The 13,550-nt window shown below is 44.4% G+C and overlaps 2 protein-coding genes across 2 annotated transcripts; both read right to left on the bottom strand.

Moving 5' to 3' along the window:
- Nucleotides 1-6,210: 6,210 nt before the first annotated feature.
- On the bottom strand, nt 6,211-7,182 carry LOC147583707 (olfactory receptor 7A17-like). The gene has a single exon (XM_086682709.1). It carries the CDS (start codon nt 7,180-7,182, stop codon nt 6,211-6,213), a length of 972 nt encoding a protein of 323 aa, XP_086538835.1.
- Nucleotides 7,183-12,332: 5,150 nt separating this feature from the next.
- Nucleotides 12,333-13,259, bottom strand: LOC147583708 (olfactory receptor-like protein OLF4). Its single transcript, XM_086684776.1, has one exon. The coding sequence runs from the start codon at nt 13,257-13,259 to the stop codon at nt 12,333-12,335; it is 927 nt and encodes a 308-aa protein (XP_086540902.1).
- Between the last annotated feature and the right edge of the window lie 291 nt (nt 13,260-13,550).

Below are 13,550 nucleotides of genomic sequence, written 5' to 3' on the forward strand. Positions count from 1 at the left end.
GTATCTTGTACTTTACTGAATTAATGTAATACATCTGGTAATTTTATATGTATGTATGTATGTATGTGAAATCAAGTTAGTTAACATGCACTGTAGTATTGGTTTCATGAGTAGAACCCAGTGATTCATCACTTCTATAGAACACTCAGTGCTCATTCCAATAAGTGCCCTCCTTAAATAAATGCCCATCACCCATTTAGCTAACCCCCAATCCACCTCCCCTCCAGGAACCCCCAGCCTATCTCTGTATTCAAGAGTCTCTTATGGTTTTACTTCTTCTGTTATTAACTTATTTTCCCTCACTTCCCCATGTTCGTCTGTTTTGTTTCTTAAATTCCACATATGAGTGAAATGATATATTTGTCTTTTTCTGACTGACTTATTTTGCTTAGCATAATACACTCTAGTTCCATCCACATTCTTTCAAATGGCAAGATTTCATTCTCTTTGATCACTGAATATTATTCCATTGTATGTATATATACCACATCTTCTTTATCCATACTTCTAGGAAGGTTTTGGTAGATTCTTTTGGATTTACCATGTATAGTATCATGTCATCTGCAAATAGTGACAGTTTAACTTCTTTACCAATATGGATATCCCTTATTTCTTTTTCTTGTCTGATTGCTGTGGCTAGGACTTCCAGTACTATGTTGAATAAGTGTGAGTGGACATATTTTCTTCTTCTTGACATTGGGGGAAAAGCTCCCCACTTTTCACCATTGAGTATGATGCTACCTATGCGATTTTCATAGGTGGCCTTTATTATGTGGAAGTATGTTGCCTCTAACCCCACTTTACTGAGGTTTTATCATGAATGAATGTTGAATTTTGTCAAATGATTTTTCTTCATCTATTGAGATGATCATATGATTTTTATCCTTCATTTTGTTGATGTGAATAACATTGATTTTCAAAATATTGAAACACCCTTGTATCCCTGAAATAAATCCTACCTGATCGTGGTGAACGATCTTTTTAATATACTGTCGTGTGTGGTTTGCTAGGATTTTCCTGAGGATTTTTGCATCTATCTTCATCAAGGATACTGGTCTATAGTTTTCTTTTTGGGGGTGTCGTTGTCTGGTTCCAGCATCAGGGTAATGTTGGGCTGTTTGATGTATTTGGAAGCTTTCCCTCCTATTCAATATTTTGGAGAAGGTTGAAGAGAATAGATACGAACTCTTTGTTAAATGCCTTGCAGATGGGGCATTTGGGTGGCTCAGTTGGTTGGGTTTCCCACTTCAGCTCAGGTCATAATCTCATGGTTCATGAGTTTGAGCCCCACATTGGGATCTGTGCATTGGGCTCTGTGTTGACATCTTGGAGCCTGGAGCCTGCTTCAGATTCTGTGTCTCTATCTCCAAAGGCAAGGGGATTAAAAGCAAAAATTAACTATTGGGAGCTCATGAAGATAAAAAGCTTCTGCACTGCAAAGGGAACAATCAACAAAACTAAAAGGCAACTGACACAATGGGAAAAGATACTTGCAAATGACATATCAGACAAAGGGCTAGTATCCAAAATCTATAAAGAACTCTCCAAACTCCACACCCGAAAAAGAAATAAGCCAGTGAGGACAGATCAGTGACCTTTTACCTGCAAAGTATAGAAATGGTTCCCAGAAATGCCAGTTCTGAAGCCTCTCTTGGACAAATGAATTTGAGGCTCCATATTGGAATGGCAAGTTTCTGCTGTGATTTACACAAACATAAAAAAGTCTGTTCAACAGACAGCAAGGCAGAGAGTGGTGGTGGTGGTGAATGAAACGGATGAGGCAGAGCAATTATCTAAGAAACTCGTGAGGTTCCTGAGACACCGGGTGGTAAAATAAACTGCCATTGCCTTAATAGTAAGTTAAAGGAATAGAATATGGAAGATCAACGAAAGTGGGAGCATCCACTCTGTGAAATTGACACAGCCACTGAATAAATACATCACTTAATCAAACAAACAAATGAACACAGTGATCGCCTGTCCTGCACTAAGTTGAATTGGCTCTCAGGTGAAGGCAGGTTAATGAACTTGACTTCCATTCCTCTAACCCTCTCATCCACGGCGCACCGGGCTGTTGGGCTCACCTGGCTGGGGTGTCTGACAAGGTCTCCTTGTGACAAGTCTGAATGCCTCCCTGGACTGCAGATGGTAGGGACTAAAGCTCTGTTCTCAGCTGAGACAGCAGGACGGAGTAAAGCATGAGCCCTCAGCCGTAATTAGGGCTTGGAAGAACAGAGGGAGACCTTGTCCCTTCCCATCCAAGGTCACACAGGCTGACAGGAGACCGGAGAGTATTTACAGCTCCCCGTATCCGCTCATTAGGCTCATTTCCCTCTTGGTACCCCAGCCTCTGATCTCATATTCCCAAGTGGAAAACTGCTCTGGACACAAGTATTTTTTCCTAATGAATCTCTGTTCCCAAAAGACTAGGTCAGAGACCAAGTGAATGCAGTTCTTTTTTGCCTCCCCTTTTCCCTGAACTTGTCCCCTTCCTGATGTCTAAATCATCTGGCACCTTATCTCAGCTAAGACACACTTCCCTCCAAGTCTAAGACCAAGGAACCCTCCGGGATTAGTCCTCTTTGTCTTCCAAGCATTGCCTATCCTAGGGACCCAGATGTAGCATTTCTGGTGCTGTCTGTCTGTCTCTTTGTTTGTTTTTGAGACAGAGGGAGAGAGACAGCATGAGTGGGGGAGTGGAAGGGAGGGAGAGAGGGACAGAGAGAAGCTTTTTTAATGTTCATTTATTTATATTAAGAGAGAGAGAGTCAGAGAAAGAGGGAGAGAGAGAATCCCAAGCAGTCTCCACACTCACTGCAGAAGCAATCTGGGGGCTCAGTTCCATGGCTATGGGGTCATGTCCTAAGCCGCCTCAAGACACAGAAGATGAACCCACTGAGCCCACGAGGCGACCCAGTGTCTACTGTTCTTATCAACAGCGCCGCTAGGAATTTACCCAAGGACACAGGAGTGCTGATGCACAGGGGCACGTACACCCCAATGTTTAGAGCAGTGCTTTCAGCAACAGCCAAATTATGTAAAGAGCCCAAATGTCCATCAACTGACGAAAGGATACAGAAGTTGTGGTTTATATACACAATGGAATCCTACTTGGCAATGAGGAAGAATGAAATCCTGCCATTTGCAGCAACGTGATGGAACTAGAGAGTGCTATGCTAAGTGAAAGGAGTCAGGCAGAGAAAGACAGATACCGTATGTTTTCACTCATAGGTGGATCTTGAGAAACTGAAGAGAAGAGCATGTGGAGGGGAAGGGGAAAAGAGATTTACAGGGAGGGAGGCAAACCATAAGAGACTCTTGAGGACTGAGAACAAACCCAGGGTAGGTGGGGGGTGGGGGAGATGGGAAAGTGGGTGATGGGCAGGGAGGAGGGCACTTGTTGGGATGAGCACTGGGTGTTGTATGCAAACCATTTTGACAATAAATTTCATATATTAAACAAAAGAAAAAATAATACAGCAGAGAAATCACTTCTGACAATAAAACTTGGGTGCCACAGAGCTTGGCCTCCAGACACTTTTTCTGTCACTTGTTTTATAAGTCGTTAAAAGCTGTCATTTGGTCCCTTGTTATAAAATGGTCCTTAAATATAACAGATGTATTGCGATCTAGTTATGTACTACAATGTGAGCTTAACATCTCACAGGGAGTTTGGATTTAATCTTTATAAAATCTTATCCCTGAGGTTATGAACTACATTTTATGATGTCTAAATGGTGCTTGGTCATGTCTTGTCATCTGTCCAAATTTAATATTTGAGTACGTGGTGTCCCTGGAGTTTGATTCTGTCAGGATGCTTCTGGTTCTCAAACCTGGGGCCGTGGTTCTCAGCCAGAAATAAATTTTCCCCTGGGACGTCTGTCAAAATCTGAAGGGAACCTGCCAAACACCTACAATCCCCAGGAAAGCACCCCCAAAATACTGTTATCCTGCCACCAATGTCTCACCATAAACGGTGAGAAACCCAGCTGGACCAGCATGTCTCCAACTTCACTGTGCCTGTGAAGCCACACGGATCCCACTACAAGTGCAAAATCTTAGCAATTCTGCGTTTCTCCAAGCTCCTGGGTGATGCTGAAGTGCAGGTCTGAGTCTACGGACCACTGTTTGATCAGCAAGAAGATGATCTTGTGTTAGAGATAAGTGTAGGTAGCGTGAAGGCTTCTGCACCAAATCTTGTCCTTGCGTGCCTGTAATTGTGAAAGGATCGTGTATTCGCTCATTCTTCAGGCTGTGAGAAATCTGTGTTTATTGCTTTTATAAGTGACCAAAATAATACCCTGATGAACAAGGCTTTACACTAAGGAGAATAAGGCACCATCAGATATGCCCACATCCTAATCTCCAGGCCCTTTCACATGTTATTATATTTTTTAGAACAAAGAAGGATTTATGCAGCAGATTGAACAGGGCTGCTTGTCAGCTTGGGTGACTCTGAATGACGTGCCCATTTGTGCAGAAGAACTGGTAACCCTGAACCACACCCCAGCAGGACATGCAGTTCTTGGGTGAAGCGTCCTCTGGTCAAGCAGGTGGAAGAGAGTTCAGAGCAGAAAGGACGTATTAAATACATGTTGCTGATACTGTGCATTCTCCATCGCGTGGGATTTGTGACATATATCAGGAAAAGGAAGCTATTTCGTGTAACAACGGAAAGAATCATATGAGCGGATCGCATTAGAAGTTTTCAAGCAGAAACAGAAGATAATTCAGTGATGAAACGTAGAAGACACTAAGCAATCCTGCGCCTCGATGAACAAACTCCCTCAGTGGTGAACACCATCTTCCATGCTTTAATAAATAGGTGCATAGCACGAACTGTGATTTTTTTTAAAAAATGAGAGAAATATTGTGTGTGTCACGAAATGAGTGTTTCAAAAGTTTGCCTCCTCATATTTATGGTCAGGCCGATATGAAGAACACATCAGGTCGAACGGCTTATTCAAATTTGCCTTTCTAACTACGCTCCACTGGGAGATCTATATTAGCTAATTAGGTTTTCCCAGTGATTATGGTAGGGTTTCTGGACCTCGAGCTGAATAACAGAATAAAACCAAGAGACGCTGACAAAGCATAAGGGCATGTTTAGTGCAAGGGACTGAAATGACGTATTTTCCCTGGGTCCATTTCGAACACAACCATGTTGAATAAACATATCATCAGATGTGTTCCACAATCACCAGATAAGCCCTCGGCTACCCCCAGTCATGAAGTACCTCTTCAGAAAGCCCTTTATAAACTAGAGGCTGACACATGAGTGAATCAGGTTTTCCCCTTCAGCCCACACATTGTACTCAGTACAATTCTCCAAGAACGTGTGAACCCAACACCCGCTACCCACCCTGGCCATGGTCCTTCATAAATCCAGATCCCTCAGTGGCTCCCTCTCTCTCTCTCTTCCTCTTGACTCTCTCTCCCGTTCTGAGACCTCCCAGAATGACTTTTGAGCATCCCATGTGCCCTCCAGCATACATGAGTAATAAACCTGGGGTTATTAGAGTCCTCTGATAGATGTTGCTGATGTGAGTCCTGCAGTCACAATAAGAACCCAAGGGCTGGTGCAGCCACAGCATAGGCTGTGGTCCGGGAAAGGTCTGTGGGAGTGTGGGCAAGCTCATGGGTGCGGGTGAGTGCTTGGGCTTTCCTAGCCAGAGCGGGGTGTGAATTGCCTGAGGCTTGAATGGAACAATGTTAGAGTCCACATCATCAGGTGGAGTCCTAAAGGAAGTGAAGGAAAAGACTGAGACACAAGGTGGAAACTGTGCTTTTGTATTCTCCTTGACAGTAAAATGATGGAAATGGCTTACTGATCAAGTGTACCTTTATTTCGTATGAAGCGTATAACTCATGATAATGATCTCAGGAAATCTAGGGGAAATATACCCGGCGTGGTATAAGACATTTGAGATGAAATTAATTTTAAGAAATCCAACTAGTCCCATGTGAGATACAGAAATTTCAGGAATTTGTGACCCAGGTTGGGGTAAACTTTGGGGACGTCTGAAGATAGACAACGGAGAAACAGTCTGTATTTCAGTCACAGTAGAAACTTAATAAAGTGAGTTCCTTAAACGTAGAGAGAAGTTGATCAAACAAATGGAAATGCCAAGAAAGAAATAGAAGGAGTAGATCCTACTTCCACAGTCTGATCAAAGATTGGCAGTTCCTGACTCTGAGGATTTGAGTCCTTCAATCATGGGCATGCTTCCAGCCTTTGGATGATTGGTTCTTATAATACTGGATCCCAAGGATTCTTTTCAGAGCCCTCTTTATGTCTCTGTTCCTCAGGCTGTAGATGAAGGGGTTCAGCATGGGCGTGACCACCGTGTACATCACCGAGGCTGTGGCACTTGACCGTGAGTTCTGGGTAGCAGCAGAGCTAAGGTACACACCAAGCATCGTACAATATAATAGGGAGACAACTGACAGGTGAGATGCACAGGTGGAAAACGCTTTATACTTGCCCTGAGCTGATGAGATCCCACGTATGGAGGAAACTATCTTAGAATAAGAGTAAAGGATCCAGACAAGCAGACCACCACCCAGCAGCATAGCTGCAAGATACATCACCATGTTATTAAGAAGGGTGTCAGAACAGGCAAGTTGGATCATCTGATTGAGTTCACAGAAAAAGTGGGGGATCTCTACCTCTGTACAGAAGGACAGCCCCAACAGCATTAAGGTGTGTACCAAGGAATACAGGACACTCGTCATCCAGGACACCAGAACCAGCAGCCCACAGAGCCTGGGTTTCATGATGACCATGTAGTGCAGGGGGTGACAGATGGCCACGAACCTGTCATAGGCCATCACACTCAGGAGAATGTCGTCCATCCCTGCAAAGGTTATGAAAAAGTTCATTTGTGTGATGCATCCTGCATAGGTTATTACTTTTTTCTGAGTCTGGATGTTCCAGAGCATCTTCGGGACGGTGGTGGAGGTGAAGCAGATGTCTACAAAGGACAGGTTGGCCAGGAAGAAGTACATGGGGGTGTGGAGGTGGGAGTCAGAGCTGATGGCCAGGAGGATGAGCAGGTTTCCAAACACAGTGATCACGTACATGGAGAGGAAAAGCCCAAATAAAAGGGGCTGCAATTCTGGTCTCTCTGAAAATCCCAGGAGAAGAAATTTTGATATCCGTGTAGTATTTCCTGGTTCCATGAGGTTGCACTGACCCCCGGAAAGAGGCAAAGGACATCATTAATTTTCACATGAACAGTTTACTCACATAGTTGAAACGCTACCATTTATATTGCACAGTCAAGAAGTTCATTTCAGTATCTTGTCCCTTTTGCCCCAAAGGAGTGTCCCTATGAAGAGATTCCCTCCTGTTTCATCTCAGATTAGGTGTTTTGGTCACAACACCCGGTGCTCATCCACCCAGTGCTAATCCCCACAGGTGTTTTCCTCAATACCCATCACCCAGCCTCCCCCTCCTCTTGCCCCCCATCAACTCTCAGATTGTCCTCAGTTTTTAAGAGTCTCTTCTGGTTTGGCTCCCTCCCTCTCTAACTTTTTTGAAGATTGCTCACCCTTCACCAGTCACAAGACACCATGTCCTCCTGGGTTGTGTTTTTCCCTATCTTTACAGACCTCACCATCCCGGTTACGCTGGGAATGGACACGACCCAAGGAGGCCAGATCAGCCATCCTTTCCCTGCAAAGTATACAAATGGTTCCCAGAAATGCCAGTTCTGAAGCCTCCCTTGGACAAATGAATTTGAGGCTCCATATTGGAATGGCAAGTTTCTGCTGTGATTTACACAAACATAAAAAAGTCTGTTCAACAGACATCGAGGCAGAGCGTGGGGGTGGTGGTGAATGAAACAGATGAGGCAGAGCAATTATCTAAGAAACTCATGAGGTTCCTGAGACACCGGGTGGTAAAATAAACTGCCATTGCCTTAATAGTAAGTTAAAGGAATAGAATATGGAAGATCAACGAAAGTGGGAGCATCCACTCTGTGAAATTGACACAGCCACTGAATAAATACATCACTTAATCAAACAAACAAATGAACACAGTGATCGCCTGTCCTGCACTAAGTTGAATTGGCTCTCAGGTGAAGGCAGGTTAATGAACTTGACTTCCATTCCTCTAACCCTCTCATCCACGGCGCACCGGGCTGTTGGGCTCACCTGGCTGGGGTGTCTGACAAGGTCTCCCTGTGACAAGTCTGAATGCCTCCCTGGACTGCAGATGGTAGGGACTAAAGCTCTGTTCTCAGCTGAGACAGCAGGACGGAGTAAAGCATGAGCCCTCAGCCGTAATTAGGGCTTGGAAGAACAGAGGGAGACCTTGTCCCTTCCCATCCAAGGTCGCACAGGCTGACAGGAGACCGGAGAGTATTTACAGCTCCCCGTATCCGCTCATTAGGCTCATTTCCCTCTTGGTACCCCAGCCTCTGATCTCATATTCCCAAGTGGAAAACTGTTCTGGACACAAGTATTTTTTCCTAATGAATCTCTGTTCCCAAAAGACTAGGTCAGAGACCAAGTGAATGCAGTTCTTTTTTGCCTCCCCTTTTCCCTGAACTTGTCCCCTTCCTGATGTCTAAATCGTCTGGCACCTTATCTCAGCTGGGACACACTTCCCTCCAAGTCTAAGACCAAGGAACCCTCCGGGATTAGTCCTCTTTGTCTTCCAAGCATTGCCTATCCTAGGGACCCAGCTGTAGCATTTCTAGTACTGTATGTCTGTCTGTCTCTTTGTTTTTGAGAGAGAAGGAGAGAGAAAGCATGAGTGGGGGAGTGGAAGGGAGGGAGAGAGGGACAGAGAGAAGCTTTTTTAATGTTTATTTATTTATATTAAGAGAGAGAGAGTCAGAGAAAGAGGGAGAGAGAGAATCCCAAGAAATCTCTATGCTCAGTGCAGAAGCAATCTGGGGGCTCATCTCCAGACCATGGGGTCATGTCCTAAGCCGCAATCAAGACACGGAAGATGAACCCACTGAGCCAACGAGGTGACCCAGTGTCTACTGTCGTTCTCAACAGCACCGCTGGGAATCTACCCAAGGACACAGGAGTGCTGATGCACAGGGGCACGTACACCCCAATGTTTAGAGCAGCACTTTCAGCAACAGCCAAATTATGTAAACAGCCTAAATGTCCATCAACTGACAAATGGATACAGAAGTTGTGGTTTATATACACAATGGAATCCTACTTGGCAATGAGGAAGAATGAAATCCTGCCATTTGCAGCAACGTGATGGAACTAGAGAGTGTTATGCTAAGTGAAAGGAGTCAGGCAGAGAAAGACAGATACCATATGTTTTCACTCATAGGTGGATCTTGAGAAACTAAAGAGAAGAGCATGTGGAGGGGAAGGGGAACAGAGATTTACAGGGAAGGAGGCAAACCATAAGAGACTCTTGAGGACTGAGAACAAACCCAGGGTAGGTGGGGGGTGGGGGAGATGGGAAAGTGGGTGATGGGCAGGGAGGAGGGCACTTGTTGGGATGAGCACTGGGTGTTGTATGCAAACCATTTTGACAATAAATTTCATATATTAAACAAAAGAAAAAATAATACAGCAGAGAAATGACTTCTGATAATAAAACTTGGGTGCCACAGAGCTTGTCCTCCAGACACTTTTTCTGTCACTTGTTTTATAAGTCGTTAAAAGCTGTCATTTGGTCCCTTGTTATAAAATGGTCCTTAAATATAACAGATGTATTGAGATCTAGTTATGTACTACAATGTGAGCTTAACATCTCACAGGGAGTTTGGATTTAATCTTTATAAAATCTTATCCCTGAGATGATGAACTACATTTTACGATGTATAAATGGTGCTTGGTGATGTCTAGTCATCTGTCTAAATTTAAGATCTGAGTATGTGGTGTCCCTTGAGTTTGATTCTGTCAGGATGCTTCTGGTTCTCAAACCTGGGGCCGTGGTTCTCAGCCAGAAATGAATTTTCCCCTGGGACGTCTGTCAAAATCTGAAGGGAACCTGCCAAACACCTACAGTCCCCAGGAAAGCACCCCCAAAATACTGTTATCCTGCCACCAATGTCCACCATAAACGGTGAGAATCCCAGCTAGACCAGCATGTCTCCAACTTCACTGTGCCTGTGAATCCATCCGGATCCCACTACAAGTGCAAAATCTTAGCGATTCTGCATTTCTCCAAGCTCCTGGGTGAGGCTGATGTGCAAGTCTGGTCTGTGGACCACTGTTTGATTAGCAAGAAGATGATCTTGTGTTAGAGATAAGTGTAGGTAGCGTGAAGGCTTCTGCACCAAATCTTGTCCTTGCGTGCCTGTAATTGTGAAAGGATCGTGTATTCGCTCATTCTTCAGGCTGTGAGAAATCTGTGTTTATTGCTTTTATAAGTGACCAAAATAATACCCTGATGAACAAGGCTTTACACTAAGGAGAATAAGGCACCATCAGATATGCCCACATCCTAATCTCCAGTCCCTTTCACATGTTATTATTTTTTTTAGAACAAAGAGGGATTTATGCAGCAGAATGAACAGGGCTGCTCGTCAGCTTGGGCGACTTTGAAGGACGTGCCCATTTGTGCAGAAGAACTGGTAACCCTGAACCACACCCCAGCAGGACATGCAGTTCTTGCGTGAAGCGTCCTCTGATCAAGCAGATGGAAAAGATTTCAGAGCAGAAAGGACGTATTTTATAGATGGTGCTGATACTGTGCATTCACCATCGCGTGGGATTTGTGACATATATCAGGAAAAGGAAGCTATTTCGTGTGACAACAGAAAGAATCATATGAGCGGATCGCATTAGAAGTTTTCAAGCAGAAACAGGAAGATAATTCAGTGATGAAACGTAGAAGACACTAAGCAATCCTGCGCCTCGATGAACAAACTCCCTCAGTGGTGAACACCATCTTCCATGCTTTAATAAATAGGTGCATAGCACGAACTGTGATTTTTTTAAAAAATGAGAGAAATATTGTGTGTGTCACGAAATGAGTGTTTGGAATGTTTGCCTCCTCATATTTCTGGTCAGGCCGATACGAAGAACTTAACAGGTCGAATGTTTATTCAAATTTGTCTTTCTAAGTACACTGCACTGGGAGATCTAGATTAGCTAATCAGGTTTTCCCAGTGACTATGGTAGAATTTCTGGACCCCGAGCTGAATAACAGAATAAAACCAAGAGACCGCTGACAAAGCATAAGGGCATGTTTAGTGCAAGGGACTGAAATGATGTATTTTCCTTGGGTCCATTTCGAACACAACCATGTTGAATAAACATATCGTCAGATGTGTTCCACAATCACCAGATAAGCCCTCGGCTACCCCCAGTCACGAAGAACCGCTTCAGAAAGCGTAGTCTTTATAGACTAGAGACTGACACATGAGTGAATCAGCTTTTACCCTTCAGCCCACACATTGTACTCAGTACAATTCTCCAAGAACGTGTGAGCCCAACACCAGCTACCCACCCTGGCCATGGTCTTTGAGAAAGCCAGATCCCTCAACAGCTTCCTCTCTCTCTCTCTTCCTCTTGACTCTCTCTCCCCTTCTGACACCTCCCAGAATGGCTTTTGACCATCCCATGTGCCCTCCGGCATACATGAGTAATAAACCTGGGGTTATTAGAGTTCTCTGATAGATGTTGCTGACCTATGTCCTGCAGTCACAATAAGAACCCAAGGGCTGGTGCAGCCACAGCATAGGCTGTGGTCCGGGAAAGGTCTGTGGGAGTGTGGAAAGCACATTGGCGCAGGTGTGTCCTTGGGCTTTCCTAGCCAGAGCGGGGTGTCAATAGACTGAGGCTTAAATGGAACAATGTTAGAGTCCACATCATCGGGTGGAGTCCTAAAAGAAGTGAAGGAAAAGACTGAGACTCAAGGTGGAAACTGTGCTTTTGTATTCTCCTTGACAGTAAAATGATGGAAATGGCTTACTGATCAAGTGTACCTTTATTCCGTATGAAGCGTATAATTCATGATAATGATCTCAGGAAATCTAGGGGAAATTTACCTGGCATGGTATAAGTATTTGAGATGTAATTAATTTTAAGAAATCCAACTAGTCCCATGTGAGATACAGAAACTTCAGGCATTCGTGACCCAAGGTTGGGGTAAACTTTGGGGACACCTGAAAATAGACAAAGGAGAAACCGTCTGTATTTCAGTCACAGCAGAAGCTTAATGAAGTGAGTTCCTTAAATGTAGAGAGAAGTTGATCAAACAAATGGAAATGCCAAGAAAGAAATAGAAGGAGTAGATTCTACTTCCACAGTCTGATCAAAGAGTGGCAGTTCCTGGCTCTGAGGATTTGAGCCCTTCAATCATGGTCATGTCTCCAGCCTTTGGATGATTGGTTCTTATATCACTGGATCCCAAGGATTCTTTTCAGAGCCCTCTTTATGTCTCTGTTCCTCAGGCTGTAGATGAAGGGGTTCAGCATGGGCGTGACCACCGTGTACATCACCGAGGCTGTGGCACTTGACCGTGAGCTCTGGGTAGCAGCAGAGCTGAGGTACACTCCTAGGCTCGTACAATAAAATAAGGAGACAACCGATAGGTGAAACGCACAGGTGGAAAATGCTTTATACTTGCCCTGAGCTGATGAGATCCCACGTATGGAGGAAACTATCTTAGAATAAGAGTAAAGGATCCAGACAAGCAGACCACCACCCAGCAGCATAGCTGCAAGATACATCACCACGTTATTAAGAAGGGTGTCAGAACAGGCAAGTTGGATCATCTGATTGAGTTCACAGAAAAAGTGGGGGATCACTACTTCTGTACAGAAGGACAGCCGCAACACCATTAAGGTGTGTACCAAGGAATACAGGACACTCGTGATCCAGGACACCAGAACCAGCAGCCCACAGAGCCGGGGATTCATGATGACCATGTAGTTTAGGGGGTGACAGATGGCCACAAACCTGTCATAGGCCATCACAGCTAGGAGAAAGTCGTCCATCCCCACAAAGGTTATGAAAAAGTTCATTTGTGTGATACAGTCCTCATAGGTTATGACTTTGGTCTGGGTCTGGATGTTCCAGAGCATCTTCGGGACGGTGGTGCAGGTGAAGCAGATGTCTACAAAGGACAGGTTGGCCAGGAAGAAGTACATGGGGGTGTGGAGGTGGGAGTCAGAGCTGACGACCAGGATGATGAGCAGGTTGCCAAACACAGTGATCAGGTACGTGGAGAGGAAAAGCCCAAATATGAGGGGCTGCAGTTCTGGTCTCTCTGAAAATCCCAGGAGAAGAAATTTTGATATCCATGTGATATTTCCTGGTTCCATGAGGTTGCACTGACCCCCAGAAAGAGGCAAAGGGCATCATTAATTTTCACATCAACAGTTTACTCATATAGTTGAAATGCTACCATTTATATTGTGCAGTCAAGAAGTTCATTTCCGTATCTTGTCCTTTTTGTCCCCAAAGGATTGTCCTTTTGAAGAGATTCCCTCCTGTTTCATCTCAGATTAGGTGTTTTGGTCTCATTCTCCACACTCCCCAGCAGAGGTCATGTATTTTACTGTTTTACTAAGAATATCTTCCCTGCATTGGAGGAATATGTACTGAGGGTCAAA

This window comes from Puma concolor, chromosome A2 (genome assembly GCF_028749965.1).
Source record: "Puma concolor isolate L17-30 chromosome A2, mPumCon1.1.hap2, whole genome shotgun sequence".
Classification (NCBI taxonomy): Eukaryota; Metazoa; Chordata; class Mammalia; order Carnivora; family Felidae; genus Puma; species Puma concolor.